The 13,445-nt window shown below is 41.5% G+C and overlaps 1 protein-coding gene across 6 annotated transcripts; it reads left to right on the top strand.

The window, feature by feature from the left end:
- The first annotated feature begins 2,697 nt into the window (after positions 1–2,697).
- On the top strand, positions 2,698–12,661 carry LOC123181984 (uncharacterized). Of its 6 annotated transcripts, none has more exons than XM_044594406.1 (12): positions 2,711–2,955; positions 6,528–6,707; positions 6,849–6,959; positions 7,402–7,737; positions 8,529–8,705; positions 8,814–9,101; positions 9,827–9,949; positions 10,592–10,789; positions 10,892–11,127; positions 11,208–11,412; positions 11,524–11,829; positions 12,202–12,661. In XM_044594406.1, exons 1-12 carry the CDS (start codon positions 2,752–2,754, stop codon positions 12,502–12,504), a joined length of 2,667 nt encoding a protein of 888 aa, XP_044450341.1. In that variant the 5' UTR covers positions 2,711–2,751; the 3' UTR covers positions 12,505–12,661. The 6 variants fall into 6 exon arrangements, 3 of the variants coding, with proteins under 3 accessions (XP_044450344.1, XP_044450341.1, XP_044450342.1); XM_044594407.1 differs by lacking the exon at positions 2,711–2,955 and adding an exon at positions 5,944–6,276; XM_044594409.1 differs by lacking the exon at positions 7,402–7,737 and having other exon boundaries at positions 2,708–2,955.
- The last annotated feature ends 784 nt before the right edge of the window (positions 12,662–13,445 follow it).

The raw sequence follows: 13,445 nt of genomic DNA, 5'->3' as shown, positions 1-13,445 counted from the left end.
AGGATGCTTTGTTCCATCTCCTGCAAAAGGATTAGCTAGCAGTTTTTCTAACATACCTGAAGGAACTTCAAAGGGAACATTTTCATTTTCAGTAGGTTCAGTAGGTTGAGGAGCAACTCTTTGCTCTACAGGTCGGGGTGAAGATACCCCAAACAAGCTCCTCAGAGGATTACTTTCTATAGTAACAAGTGACAGTAAATTTCAGCACACTATATAAATTTTTCCTTACCAAATTCCACCTACCAAAGGCGCTTCACTCCCCGGCAACGGCGCCAGAAAAGAGTCTTGATGACCCACAAGTATAGGGGATCTATCGTAGTCCTTCCGATAAGTAAGAGTGTCGAACCCAACGAGGAGCAGAAGGAAATGATAAGCGGTTTTCAGTAAGGTATTCTCTGCAAGTACTGAAATAAGTGGTAACAGATAGTTTTGTGATAGGATAATTTGTAACGAGCAACAAGTAACAAAAGTAAATAAAGTGCAGCAAGGTGGCCCAATCCTTTTTGTTGCAAAGGACAAGCCTGGACAAACTCTTATACAGAGAAAAGCGCTCCCGATGACACATGGGAATTATCGTCAAGCTAGTTTTCATCACATTCATATGATTCGCGTTCGGTACTCTGATAATTTGATATGTGGGTGGGCCGGTGCTTGGGTGCTGTTCTTACTTGAACAAGCATCCCACTTATGATTAACCTCTATTGCAAGCATCCGCAACTACAACAAAAGTATTAAGGTAAACCTAACCATAGCATGAAACATATGGATCCAAATCAGCCCCTTATGAAGCAATGCATAAACTAGGGTTTAAGCTTCTGTCACTCTAGCAACCCATCATCTACTTATTACTTCCCAATGCCTTCCTCTAGGCCCAAATAATGGTGAAGTGTTATGTAGTCGACGTTCACATAACACCACTAGAGGATAGACAACATACATCTCATCAGAATATCGAACGAATACCAAATTCACATGACTACTAATAGCAAGACTTCTCCCATGTCCTCAGGAACAAACGTAACTACTCACAAAGCATATTCATGTTCATAATCAGAGGAGTATTAATATGCATATAGGATCTGAACATATGATCTTCCACCAAATAAACCAACTAACATCAACTACAAGGAGTAATCAACACTACTAGCAACCTACTAGTACCAATCCCGGACTTGGAGACAAGAATTGGATACAAGAGATGAACTAGGGTTTTGAGAGGAGATGGTGCTGGTGAAGATGTTGATGGAGATTGCCCTCTCCCGATGAGAGGAGCGTTGGTGATGACGATGGCGATGATTTCCCCCTCCCGGATGAGAGGAGCCCTAGATTGGTTCCGCCAAGGTTCCGCCTCGTGGCGGCGGAGTCTCGTCCCGAAAGGTTGCTTATGATTTTTTCCTCGACGAAAGACTTCATATAGCAGAAGATGGCCACCGGAGAGCCAACAGGGGGCCCACGAGGCAGGGGGGCACGCCCTGGGGGGTAGGGCACCCCCCCCACCCTCGTGGACAGGTGGTGGCCCCCCTGACGTATTTCTTCCGCTCAGTATTTTTTATTATTTTCAAAAATGACTTTCGTGGAGTTTCAGGACTTTTGGAGTTGTGCAGAATAGGTCTCTAATATTTGCTCATTTTCCAGCCCAGAATTCCAGCTGCCGGCATTCTTCCTCCTTATGTAAACCTTGTAAAATAAGAGAGAATAGGCATAAGTATTGTGGCATAATGTGTAATAACAACTCATAATGCAATAAATATCGATATAAAAGCATGATGGAAAATGGACGTATCACCCCCCCCTCCCAGTGCGATGGGTTCAGCCTGAGATCACTGGGCCAAAAAATAGTCCAAACCGGCAGAATTCAACGTCCTAGAGGCGCGATTGGGCGATTTTTTTTTGCGCCGATGAAAAAAAGGCCCCCGGGTGCGGCTGGAGATGCTCAAACAGCAACACAAGCCTCTCTGCAAGCCTGCACAAGCAAACTAATTAAATCTACATAGTACAACCATCTCGCAGATATCACGGCTCAACTGACCACAACGCCTGCTCAATAATTTGGTGCCTCATGCTAATCACACCCACGCAGCCTTGAATCCTCCGCTATGCATGCTCGGTCCTGAGCCGTCAACCTGTGACCTCATTTTCCTTCCATTTTCTCTGCATCTCACGAGCTAAAAATAATGCAGAGAAGTACACTCCACCCCTGACTGCAAGAACAATCACGGGAACCTGACGATTAGTATAATTCGTTCGGCCAAGGAAAGCCCCTTATCTTTCCGCCCACCAATCTCAAACTGGCGACCTTGTCTTCTTCCCCTGACGCAGCTTGTCCCGACGCCTGGGACTTGGGAGCTAGCGGCGGGCGGCGGCCACGCCGGCGGCGGTCCCAAATAATGCAGCGCCTCCGAACGCCACGCTGGCCGGCAATCGCGTGGGTGCTTGACAGAGACCCGAGTAGCATACATGGCATGGCATGGCGTAGCACCGAACGCTGGAATGGCACGAGATCGGGAGGAGTGTACCGTGCAACACAGGACGCACCCAGAATAACCATGTGCACTACAACTACAAGGGGAAGGTCGGTAAGTGACAAGACTAATCGTGAGATACCCCTAAGATTCCACTGGCCGTAGGCCATGGGCCATGGCCTCCCCTCTCTCGCCGAGCGTGCATTTAATAGCTCGCCATGGCCGTAGCTCGATCGCCCAGTCTTTGCTACTAGCTAGCTGCCAGTTCTTTCTTGGGGGTGGGGGTGGTATGGTTGGCATGGAGAAGTGGAGGAGGACGATGGCGGCGGCCGTGGTTGTCATCATGGTCTTGGCGGCGGCGGTGGCAGCGGGTGGCGCGGCGACGGATCAGGCGGCGCCGCAGCGGATTCTGCTGGACACGGACATGGACACCGACGACCTCTTGGCGCTCATGTACATCCTCAAGCAGAACCGCTCCGAGTTCGAGCTCAAGGTATGTGTAGCGCTGCGGTGGCCTGCAAATTACCAGCGATATGATCTTCCTTGATTACCTCTTTCATTTCTTGCGTCGCAATCATATGTGGTTTTGCATTAGCTATGTCGACCGATAGTTGGATGCCTTTCACCGGTTGATTTAAGACGGGAATCTATGCCTTCTAGCCCCATTTGACAAGACGTCGTCGGTTAACCAGCATGCATATGGCTTTGTGAGATCAACTACTAATTATCAAGAAGCGGAATGAAACGAGTCGATGTTAGAACTTTCTGCGTAGATATATATGTTCATGACTGAAGCATCAATGCACCAAGACAGTTAAATCATGATCATGATCGCTAGTTTAAAAGAACGACTGTTCATACATATGAGCGACGTGAGATGACTAAACATGGCCAGACAAAACCGTGCCTGTTGACTAACCATGTAGTTGTGCAGTAGAACAAATGGACTCTGACTGCACAAAGAATCATGTTCACGAGTTTTGCTACACCTACAGACTAATTCCACGAAATTGAACTTACGGGCCAAGGTGGCAACATCTGGTTGGAAACACAAGGGAAGGGTCCACAAAGTGAAATTCAAGGGGGTGGATTATTAGCGAGAATTGACTATCCAATTATGATTTTGTTTTTGCGGATACTTTTAAATAAATCATAGAAATCGACAGGTTTTGCGCGTTATGTAAATTTATGTTGTTTTGCTTTCTAGTACATCATTGATTTTTTTTTTCTCTCACGACACGAAAAGTATTTTTTATGAAAATTTAAAGCATATAGTAGGCATGACAATTCGCGTGTATTTTTTCAAAAAATTGTCATTTTCAAGTACTTATAACAATCTGCTGTTCATTCCTGGAGCGCTACGACAAATATTTACTAGAATATTCCCTGAAAGAATAAAAACATTGTATTTTCCAAATTAGACCTAAGGTGTGAGGACAAGCATCATCTCGTTACCTGAATTTGCAACTCATGAATCCTCCAATCCAAGTTTTCGATCACTACAACGTCCGGAACCGGATACCGATCACTTTCTAAACTAGTTGAGCTACAACTGTCCCGGAGACACTGGTTGGATGACAAATTCGTATTTGTGCAGAGAAACGAAGGCAGAACCTTCTAACTGCAAAGTTTGACCCAATAAACTAATCCGAATTTAGCTGGTCTGTGGCTGTGTCATTAGCCAGGCATCATCATAACTAAAGTACAAGCTAGTGATCGATGTTGACAAGACGGTGATGGAGAATCTTAACTTTTGCCTTACTATATTACACTGCCACACATATGTGAGCGCCATATGCCCATATCTCCCAAAAGTAATCTGGCCAAAGGAAATAAGTGAAGTACAAAATGTATTTCTTGAGGTTGGGCGGTTGGAACTTTGAAGATGGTATAGATATTAACAGTTTCTGATACTCTTTTTTTCTTTCGGGTGAACAGTTCTGATTCCTTTTCTCATTATCATGGAGTGGGCACTATGAGTTTTATCTGAATAGAATATTTTTGTGGGACTATATTTGTGCTACCTAATGTATACTTTGTCTACCGCTTCAATTTCTTTTTGAGAAGAATATTTCTAGGAAGTGTGCTATGCATCTGCAGTACGCCAGCGGAAATTAAAATATGGATGGAATTGGTTTGTTTTTTGTGTGCAAATGTTACTGCTAGTTTATCAAATTGGGAAAATGTGAATGAAAGCGATACCTGTCTTTTAAAACTATGAAATGTCAGAGAAAATTTAGGAAATCGATATGCGTTTGCCTGGGAAAGATCCGTGGCACATAAGATGGATACAATATTTTTTAATGCATAAGATGAATATAATATGTAATGCAATTTTAATTACGTGGCTCAACGTGAATAAAAGCTCTAGAAATCAATTAACCTCTACCTGACATACGATGTTAGAATGTGCTCTCCCTACTTGTGCAAGATTTGCAAGTGAACATAGTAAAAATCATATGCATGCATTATCTCAAAAATTTCTAGAACGGAGGGAGTATGATTTTGTTGGGTACTGTGGACATACTTACAATATATAATTGTTGTCAAAACTGTACACTTCAGAAACCGTGTCAATGTCTAAATACCATTTCGGGGGGGGGGGGGGGGGGGGGAGGATTTGAAACTAATTCTATATTGCATATTGGAATTTTTTTTTCCTAAGTCAAATTGTGTGACCAAGTTTATAGAAATAAAATAAAGATTTCATGATGAATCTGATGTTAATATTTTTTTAATATTCTTTGTCAAAGTTTATGAAATTTGACTTAAAAAATTCTAATATGCAGTATGTTTCCTTTTGAGTTGAATCCTACATACTTAAGTAGTTGATTCTCACTACTAATATTGATCTAAACATGCACACACCTCATTAACCCCACTACCTATATTTTTTTCAACATGTATGGGAAATATTTTTTATGTACTATTTCTCTCAACATGCACACATCCTACTTTATCAACCCACTCTATTTCTCTTAACATTCATAAGAAATACTAATTTTATTTTATAAAAACATTGTGGGATATTATATAAATATTTCAAAACTATATAATAATCAAATAAAACAAATATTATGTATTTTTAGCCTTCATTCTCATATTCAAATCCCAAACAATCAAATCTCATCAAAATACCAATTCCTGCAGCAACACATGAGGTATCTTCTTGTTTTTTCCCCTAGAACACATGTATCATCTTTTTTGTGTGTACGGGGTATCATCTAGTATGTGCTGTGATTTGGAAATGGGGAGGAAGATTTTTGTTTGTTTGAGGGAAAAATGGGGAGGAAGTTTTTTTTTGAATCTAAACACACTTTATTAATCATAGTGAAAAAAAAGAATTCCAGTCCCTGAAAAGAAGAATGCTCAGGCAGGAGCCGGCCCAAATACAGAAAAAAACAGAGGTAGCAGGTTTTCTGCTGATTGTGGTGGATTTGGGCCGTGGGCTCAAAACTTGTGAACTGGACGAGTTACCCACTTCTCGCGATTGATGATGGCTGACGGCGAAGTCGGGCCGCCGTCGGTTCCCTCAGAAAAAAAAGGTCGGCCGCCGTCGGCGAGGATCCGGCGACGCCCCCACTGCCACGCGGACGTACCGAGACTTGGTAGCGTACTAGCGTGTGTGCCAGTGGGCGATGCTGAGGGCAATATCTGGCTGTGAGGACCAAGGTGGCGGCGCAGCGTCGGGTGCAGGCTCATCGAAATGGGGCGGCGATGGTGGCGCCCCCCGTCTTTCAGCGCGCGTGGGAGGGGGCGCTCGAAGGGGTTAGGTTGAATCTTGCGCGTTCCCGGGCAACAAAGAGAATTAACGGTGAGAAATCGAGGCAGTCATTCATTTCTTCTCGCTAACCACTCAAGAACAATGGAAAGATCTAGCTCGAATCGGAGAGCTGTCTTAGGAGGTGGTTGTGATTTTGTGATCTTGTTACACTAGGATGAATTTTCTGGTACTGGTTGCAATTCTGTAAATTTCTGACGACATGTTTGACGATAGCAGTAGATGGTTCTCTTGCGGTTGTTCACAATAACATGACAAATTGCTTCTTTTCTATGCATTTGCAGGCAGTTACCATCAATGTGAACGCGTGGAGTGATGCCGGGCATGCTGTGAATCATCTGTATGATATCCTCTACATGATGGGCCGCGACGACATTCTGGTTGGCATTGGTGGCGACGGTGGGATATCAGATGCCGGCACCATATATCCCAACGTTGGCGGTTATTTACCTCTGATTGACCAGGTATGTGTTTTCTCATCCAGTTGCTGTGCCGTTATAAGTGGTATAATTTAGGTATAATTTATCAAGGAAAGACATCTAAATCTTTTTCTAGGTGATTCTCTTTTTCGAAATGTAGGTACTAATGTACAGGTTAAACTTTAGGGGATCACAACCGTCGGGGACTGCCGGTACAGAAAAGCTGTTCCTCTGGAAGGTGGTGGACGGTTGGACATTGACACAAACTGGGGAATTAGGAGGAGCTTCCTTCCGCAGGTATATGCCGCGTGCATAATTTTACATTCCCCTTTGTACAGGTATTGCATTTTGATGTTCAAAAGATTGGTCGATTGTCCACTGCTGCATTATAAATCAAAAGTTGTTTATTTGTCTAATGTCTCCGGAAACTGGTCATATTTGACCTGATGTTTGGGTAGTTTTAGGACAAGCTGATTATGGAGAATCTGTGGTGATAAGTGAAAACACTGTCTGATAAAAAGACACAATATAGCGAAAATGTTTTTGTTGCCCTCACAGAAAGAATATGTATATCGTCCGTGGCGAACCAGCCCTGGGGCCAAACAATGCAATTTGAGGAATACTTATGATATCACACCATCACATTAGTGTCCTTTCCGTAAGAAATATGCCGTGGTACTCTGCTTATCTGTTTATTCATTACCAGCTCCAAGTTAGCAATTTTTAATCCATAAAGCAGGGAAACAGAAGATATATACCATTTCAGCAACCTACAACACAGCAAGTAATGATCGACACAATATCTGCTGGCCCTACAACCGTCATTCTCACAGGGTCACATACAAACTTTGCCATTTTCCTCATGACTTATCCACACCTGAAAGGAAATGTCAAACACATATACACTATGGGTGGTGGTGTGAGATCGAAGAACCCGACAGGTTGCTGTCCAAAAGATGTTACCACAGCTTGTACACCACAGCAATGCGGCGATATTGGTAACCTGTTTTCTAGCTACAGTACCAATCCCTATGCAGAATTCAACATATTTGGAGATCCTTTTGCTGCATATCAGGTATACGTCTTAGATTTGAAAGAGGCCGTCTGTCTTACCCTTTTTGTTTGCTTAAACTTTGAAAGTGGAATTTCTTATTTCCGACAAATCTGTATCTCTATATTTGGAAATTCCTCCCAAGGAGCAAAGCCATAGTCAGGTCTCATTTCTTGTCTTCTAGTTTCTGTAATACATTCTTAGGCTAATATTAGTAAAAAAAATCCATGCTGACATACACAGTAGATTTATTACTTCCCTTTTGTGATTAAGTGCCCGCACAATCATATTGTAGATTCTAGTGCAAATAGCTATGTATAGAAGAATTCAGAATGAGAGTGAATTTGTTTCTGTATCGATGCTGGGAGTTAGCATTACTGATGGGGTAGCCAGCTTGGGTTCAATCATTACTTCTCACTTAATAAAGTTCGGTGTTGTCGAGGTTTGTAAGTTGTCTAGTAGCACCATGTATCTGCCGTCTTTTTCTTTTTCCTCTTGTAAGGTGCTGTCCGATGTAACTCCTGGCCGGTTGATGGCTTTGTTAATTCAAAGCCGGGCTCTCTCTCGAGCCTTCGTTCTAAAAAAATAAAGTTCGGTGCCTAGTTCCTCCTAGGCATCCCTCATATTTGTTTCATGTTAAAAAACGCCAGGAGCTATTATTCTTCTGTCGTGATAAGCATTAGGTGTTTGTTACTGGTATATGAACTTGACCTTTCATACTTAATATAATACCTAGATTATACCGGAACCTGTCTTTATTCACAACTGTGTCTCTTTAGTACGCCAATAAATTATCTAATATGTTACCACTTCAGGTGTTTCATTCTGGCATTCCAATCACACTTGTCCCTCTTGATGCAACTAATACGATTCCAGTCAATGAAGAGTTCTTTTATGCATTCCAACAACACCAAAGTACATTCGAGGCAGAATACTGTTTCAAGTCATTGAAAATGGCTCGAGACACATGGTCTGATGATCAATTCCATGCAGTAGGTTCATATTCTTCGCCCTTGCAAATTAAACTTAATTCAGTATAACATAGGATTTTTCTTATTTTTTCCTTACCATTTCCTTTTTGTTTTCTTGGCCTAATGCAGAGCTATTTTATGTGGGATTCCTTTACTTCTGGTGTAGCCATATCTGGCATGCGCAATGACAAGGACTGCCTGCATGGAAATGATTTTGCTGAGCTGGAATACATGAACATTACAGTAATAACTTCAAATGAACCATATGGCATATATGATGGCTCAAATCCATTATTCGATGGTCATGCTGTTCCCAAGTTTGGTCTTAAAAAGGGTGGAGTTCATAGTGGTCATGTTCAAACTGGAATTGTAGATAGCTTCTGTATTATAGAGGGAAGTAGGAAAGGGAGATGTGAGGTATGGTATAGTCAAATTGATTTTTACAGTTGCACAATTTGTTTATATAAAATATAGTGGACTTACATTAATTTCAATGAAGCTACATTAAATTTTCTCTGACCCGTATGTTTATCTACCATGTCCTGCTATTGCCCAAAACAAAATGTAAAAAAGGACTGTTCAACGGAACTCAAGTTGTGATTTTAATATATATACAATTTACTACCTCTGTTGGGAAATTGGTGATGTTTTAGACACTCTGACACAGCCTCCAACATGTATCTTTGACCGTCGCTTTTTACAGGGGCAGACCCAAAAATGGCTCAAATTTCAAATATCTTTTTAAATACTTGAGAAAAAATGCTTAATTTTAAAAGAAATTCATAGTAAATGCCCCCACTCCAAATTTCTTGTGGGTCCACCCTGACATTTTATACGTATATGTTAACGAAAAGTATGAAATTATATATTACGTGAATACTTCTGGTGACAAATCTAATTATTTAAAATGCCTCACCAATCCAAATTTATTTTATATTGCAAGTCAAAGTTAGGAAATTTTGACTGCACGTTTTCTAGGAAGTTTTTTGTATTTATGAATGGAGATAGTAATGATGAAATGAAGTAGGAGAATGGTGCAGAAGTTGCTGTTTAATGGTGGATGAAGAGTGTTCCCATGTTGCAAGTGAATTAACAAATTGTACTGTGTATGACAAGTTTGGCTAATTAATATTTGTTCTCAGGATGGATACACTAAGGAAATTTCTGGTCTAGAAGCAGTCCGTGTTCGTGTTGCCACAAAGGCTAAATCAAATGTGGATAAAAATAGCCGTTTGGATAGGGAATTTTTCAAGAGCTTCCTAGAGGTAAGCCCCATGCAACACGACCTTGCAGGCCGTATGATTCACAACTCACAAGGTTAACAGTTCTCTTCGAGACACAAGTTTTGCAATTTCTTGAAAAATATCAATGTAGCCTGTACAGTGCAATTGTCTTAGTTTTAAGGAAAAACAATATAATTATCACGTACAGCTTCCAACTAATTTGATTCCTTATGTAACAATAGGCAAGTTACATCCATATTCCTCCAATGTATTCTTGATAATTCAATTTAACTTCTGATTTTGAGCTTGTTTATCCTACATCAGAAAACCTCCCCAAAATGGATTTGGGGTGAGCGCCACTCCTGAGCTTAGAGTGCCATACCGAAAGAATAAATATTTGACTTTCATTAAGCCAGCCCCGTATTGCTGCTTTACCCTGGATGTCCATTGCCATTAGCCTTTTGTACTTACCTAAGAGCAACCTAAACTATGTCTCCAGTCACAGAGTTGTACTCCCTCTGTAAAGAAATATAAGATCTTTTAGAAAACAATATGAAGGAGTCAATGCACATTGCACTCACATACATGTAACATGAAACAAAATCTGCCTCTAAGCATGTCAGCAATCATTTGTGTGTGTCATATTGGTTCTTATTATAGTAATAGCTGAACTGTGGCCTGCAGGTCTTAACTCTCCGTGATAACACAGGCCGTTTCGACATTACAGCACAATTTCCATTCTACAGAGAGGTTCTTTACAAACCAAACTTTGTTAACAAAAGTAGAGGGAAAGTAACCATCTTTGATATGGACATGAGTGCTGGAGATTTCGTCTCCCTTATATATCTCTTGAAGGCGCCTGTTGAAGAAATAGATTTGAAGGTACCAATTGTCTGCGACGATGCAGTAATGTGCCTCCGTACAATAAAATGATTTTTGTCTCTATTTTTCTCTACAACAGTACGTTTGCTATCATGGCTGTAGGGGATTTTCGTCAGCGGCAATGGTTGGGCGAATGCCGCAACTATTGATATCGTTTATGACATTCTACATATGATGGGTCGTGATGACATTCCTGTTGGCCGTGGCACTTCCACCGCGTTAGGCACTGGAATCCTTGGCTGCAAGTATGTCAGTGCTATTCCCCAAGGGAGTGGTGGACTTCTCGACTCTGACACTCTGTATGGACTAGCTCGGTCTTTGCCACGAAGTCCTAGAAGGTATGTCCTTCTACCAAATGACCCAAATCTGAGTAATGAATGTGGTCTAATATTTATAACCCTGTTATTTGAATTATTAGGTACACTGCTGAAAATTCAGTAGAACATGGCGCTCCTAGAAATACTGGTAATCCGGAACTTCGGCAACCATTGGCTTTTGAAGTTTGGCAGTCTGTTAAAAAGCAACTTGATCCAAGTGAGAAGATCACTATACTTACCAATGGACCTCTTACAAATTTGGCCAATATTGTGCTCTCTGACAGGAATGCAAGTTCTGTAATAAAGGTCAGTTGTTTTATATCTTTTGGTTTCATGCAATATGAACTGCATTTTGAACTATGATAACGTCATCTTTAGCACTGTTAATATTGAATTACATGTTTCTCTCTTCTGCAGAGTGTATATGTTGTTGGAGGCCATATCAGAGATGAAAATGATTCAAACGGCAACGTGTTCACTGTTCCATCTAATAGATATGCGGAGTTCAATCTGTTTCTTGATCCCCTAGCTGCGAAAGTAGTTCTAGAATCCACTATGGATATCACTTTGATTCCTCTTAGCTCTCAGAGAAAAGCTTCTTCCTTTCAGACTCTCCTTGAATCTCTGGAGTATGCTGAAAATACTCCAGAATCAAGTTTTGTCCTCCACTTGTTGTCATTGCTGCATGACTTGCAACAGAAGCACCGGCTGTACCATCATATGGTAAAGGTCTTCGGCTCCTTCTGTTCATTTGTTACAACTTACTAATTTTCAAAAAGAAAAGAAAAGTTCATAGTTTATATCAGCTTCCTTGCTGTCTGAACTGGTTATATTTCAAATTGCTCCTGCCGACGAACTGGCGTACTTACTTTCTGTGTACGTGCGTCATGATTTCTGACCATCGAATTTTGATTTTGATTTTTGAGGAGCCCAAGGGCCATGCTTATATTGTTTTAACCAATACCGAGGATACCAAACCCGCAAGACCACAACTATTCCATCTCAAATTGCTGTAGTTTACTTTTATACATGATTCAATACTTTTTTAAGAAGTACTTATCATATTTTTTGGCCCATGAATTGTCATAATCGTAGGGTATATTTCTGGGAGAACTACTTGGTGCTGTTTATTTGGTGGAAGGATCAAACATGGAACATTCATTATTACTGAAGCCAATAAGCATTATTGCTGACAATACAACAAGCACGGATGGACAGGTGGTAGTCAACGAACAGAGTGCAAATTTGGTGAAGGTACTAGAGGATTTCGATAGCGACGAATATTACAGTCGAGTTGCCAACCATCTAGGCAACATGGAGCGATCTGCCGTTATTGGTAGTTTTACAGAACAGAGGGCATCGTGGAGCAGGCAACCAGATAACTTGAGAGTACGCTGACAACTTTAACACAGTATGATAAAAAGTTCATTTTCCTTACTGGATTAGATGCCCCAGCTTATCGGAAAAGTGTAAGCCCTTTGCTCCTTCTTAGCATTGATAGGAAAGTTCTTGCAGTTTTTGGACCTGTATGTAACTGCACTGGTACAATAGATTTACCTTTTCACAATGAAATATCTTAAAAGCAACTTTGTTTTCTTCTCATTTTCTTTGCTTCACAAATCACAACCATCATGTGCTCAACGGTATCATATCAAGTTCCCCTGGCGAAGAAAACATTGTACCCTACAGTTTTCCTTGAATTGCTGCTATGTTTGACTCTCCGACACGACAAAGCTTCGAAGATCTCATTGGAGTATGATTCAGCGGAAAATTCTCAAAGTTTTTTCTAAAAAATATGGCATGTCAAGATCGTGGAGCAGCATAAACACTGGACTCAATTGGCCACCCATCTCAAGCAGAACAGATGCGTTGAACTTTTGAGACCGGAGCAGTAAGTTCCTTGGACTCGTCCACCCTGGTGCCTTGCAACCACAATCTAATTTTCCACACATGTTCTCATTCTCGGGGGAAAGAGGAAGTACCCAACAGTGGGTAAAGCTATCGCTTGTCGGAATTCTCGGCGACTGGTGGATGATTTGGAACCACCCGGGTCAAGCAGGCCGCTGCAAATGGCAGGCAATACGATGGCATCATGGAGGTTTATCGGCTCCCCTGCTGTCGCAGGGTTCAACTTGTTGCAATGCTTCATGGGCAGGCACAACCGGGAGGGAGGCGTGAGGGCAACTCCAACGCGGATCACCTAATATTTAGACACGGACGGTGCGGACATTTTTAGCCATCTAATGCTAGTCATCAAATGTGTGAACTGGTCCGGATATTCAAATTTTCTCAAATCATGCTCAAACTAAGGCCAACTCCACCGCGCGACCCCAAACGGA

This window comes from Triticum aestivum, chromosome 1D (genome assembly GCF_018294505.1).
Source record: "Triticum aestivum cultivar Chinese Spring chromosome 1D, IWGSC CS RefSeq v2.1, whole genome shotgun sequence".
Classification (NCBI taxonomy): Eukaryota; Viridiplantae; Streptophyta; class Magnoliopsida; order Poales; family Poaceae; genus Triticum; species Triticum aestivum.
Note: the sequence above shows the minus strand (reverse complement) of the source record. Positions and strands in the feature narration are given on the sequence as shown.

What these genes read in the sequence shown, in the direction of transcription:
- LOC123181984 (XM_044594406.1), top strand. Translation starts at nt 2,752, where the DNA reads ATGGTTGGCATGGAGAAGTGGAGGAGGACGATGGCGGCGGCCGTGGTT. An exon ending in GGAGGAGCTTCCTTCCGCAG is followed by an intron (nt 6,960 to 7,401) that starts GTATATGCCGCG and finishes TCCATAAAGCAG; the next exon opens with GGAAACAGAAGATATATACC. An exon ending in ACCGGCTGTACCATCATATG is followed by an intron (nt 11,830 to 12,201) that starts GTAAAGGTCTTC and finishes TCATAATCGTAG; the next exon opens with GGTATATTTCTGGGAGAACT.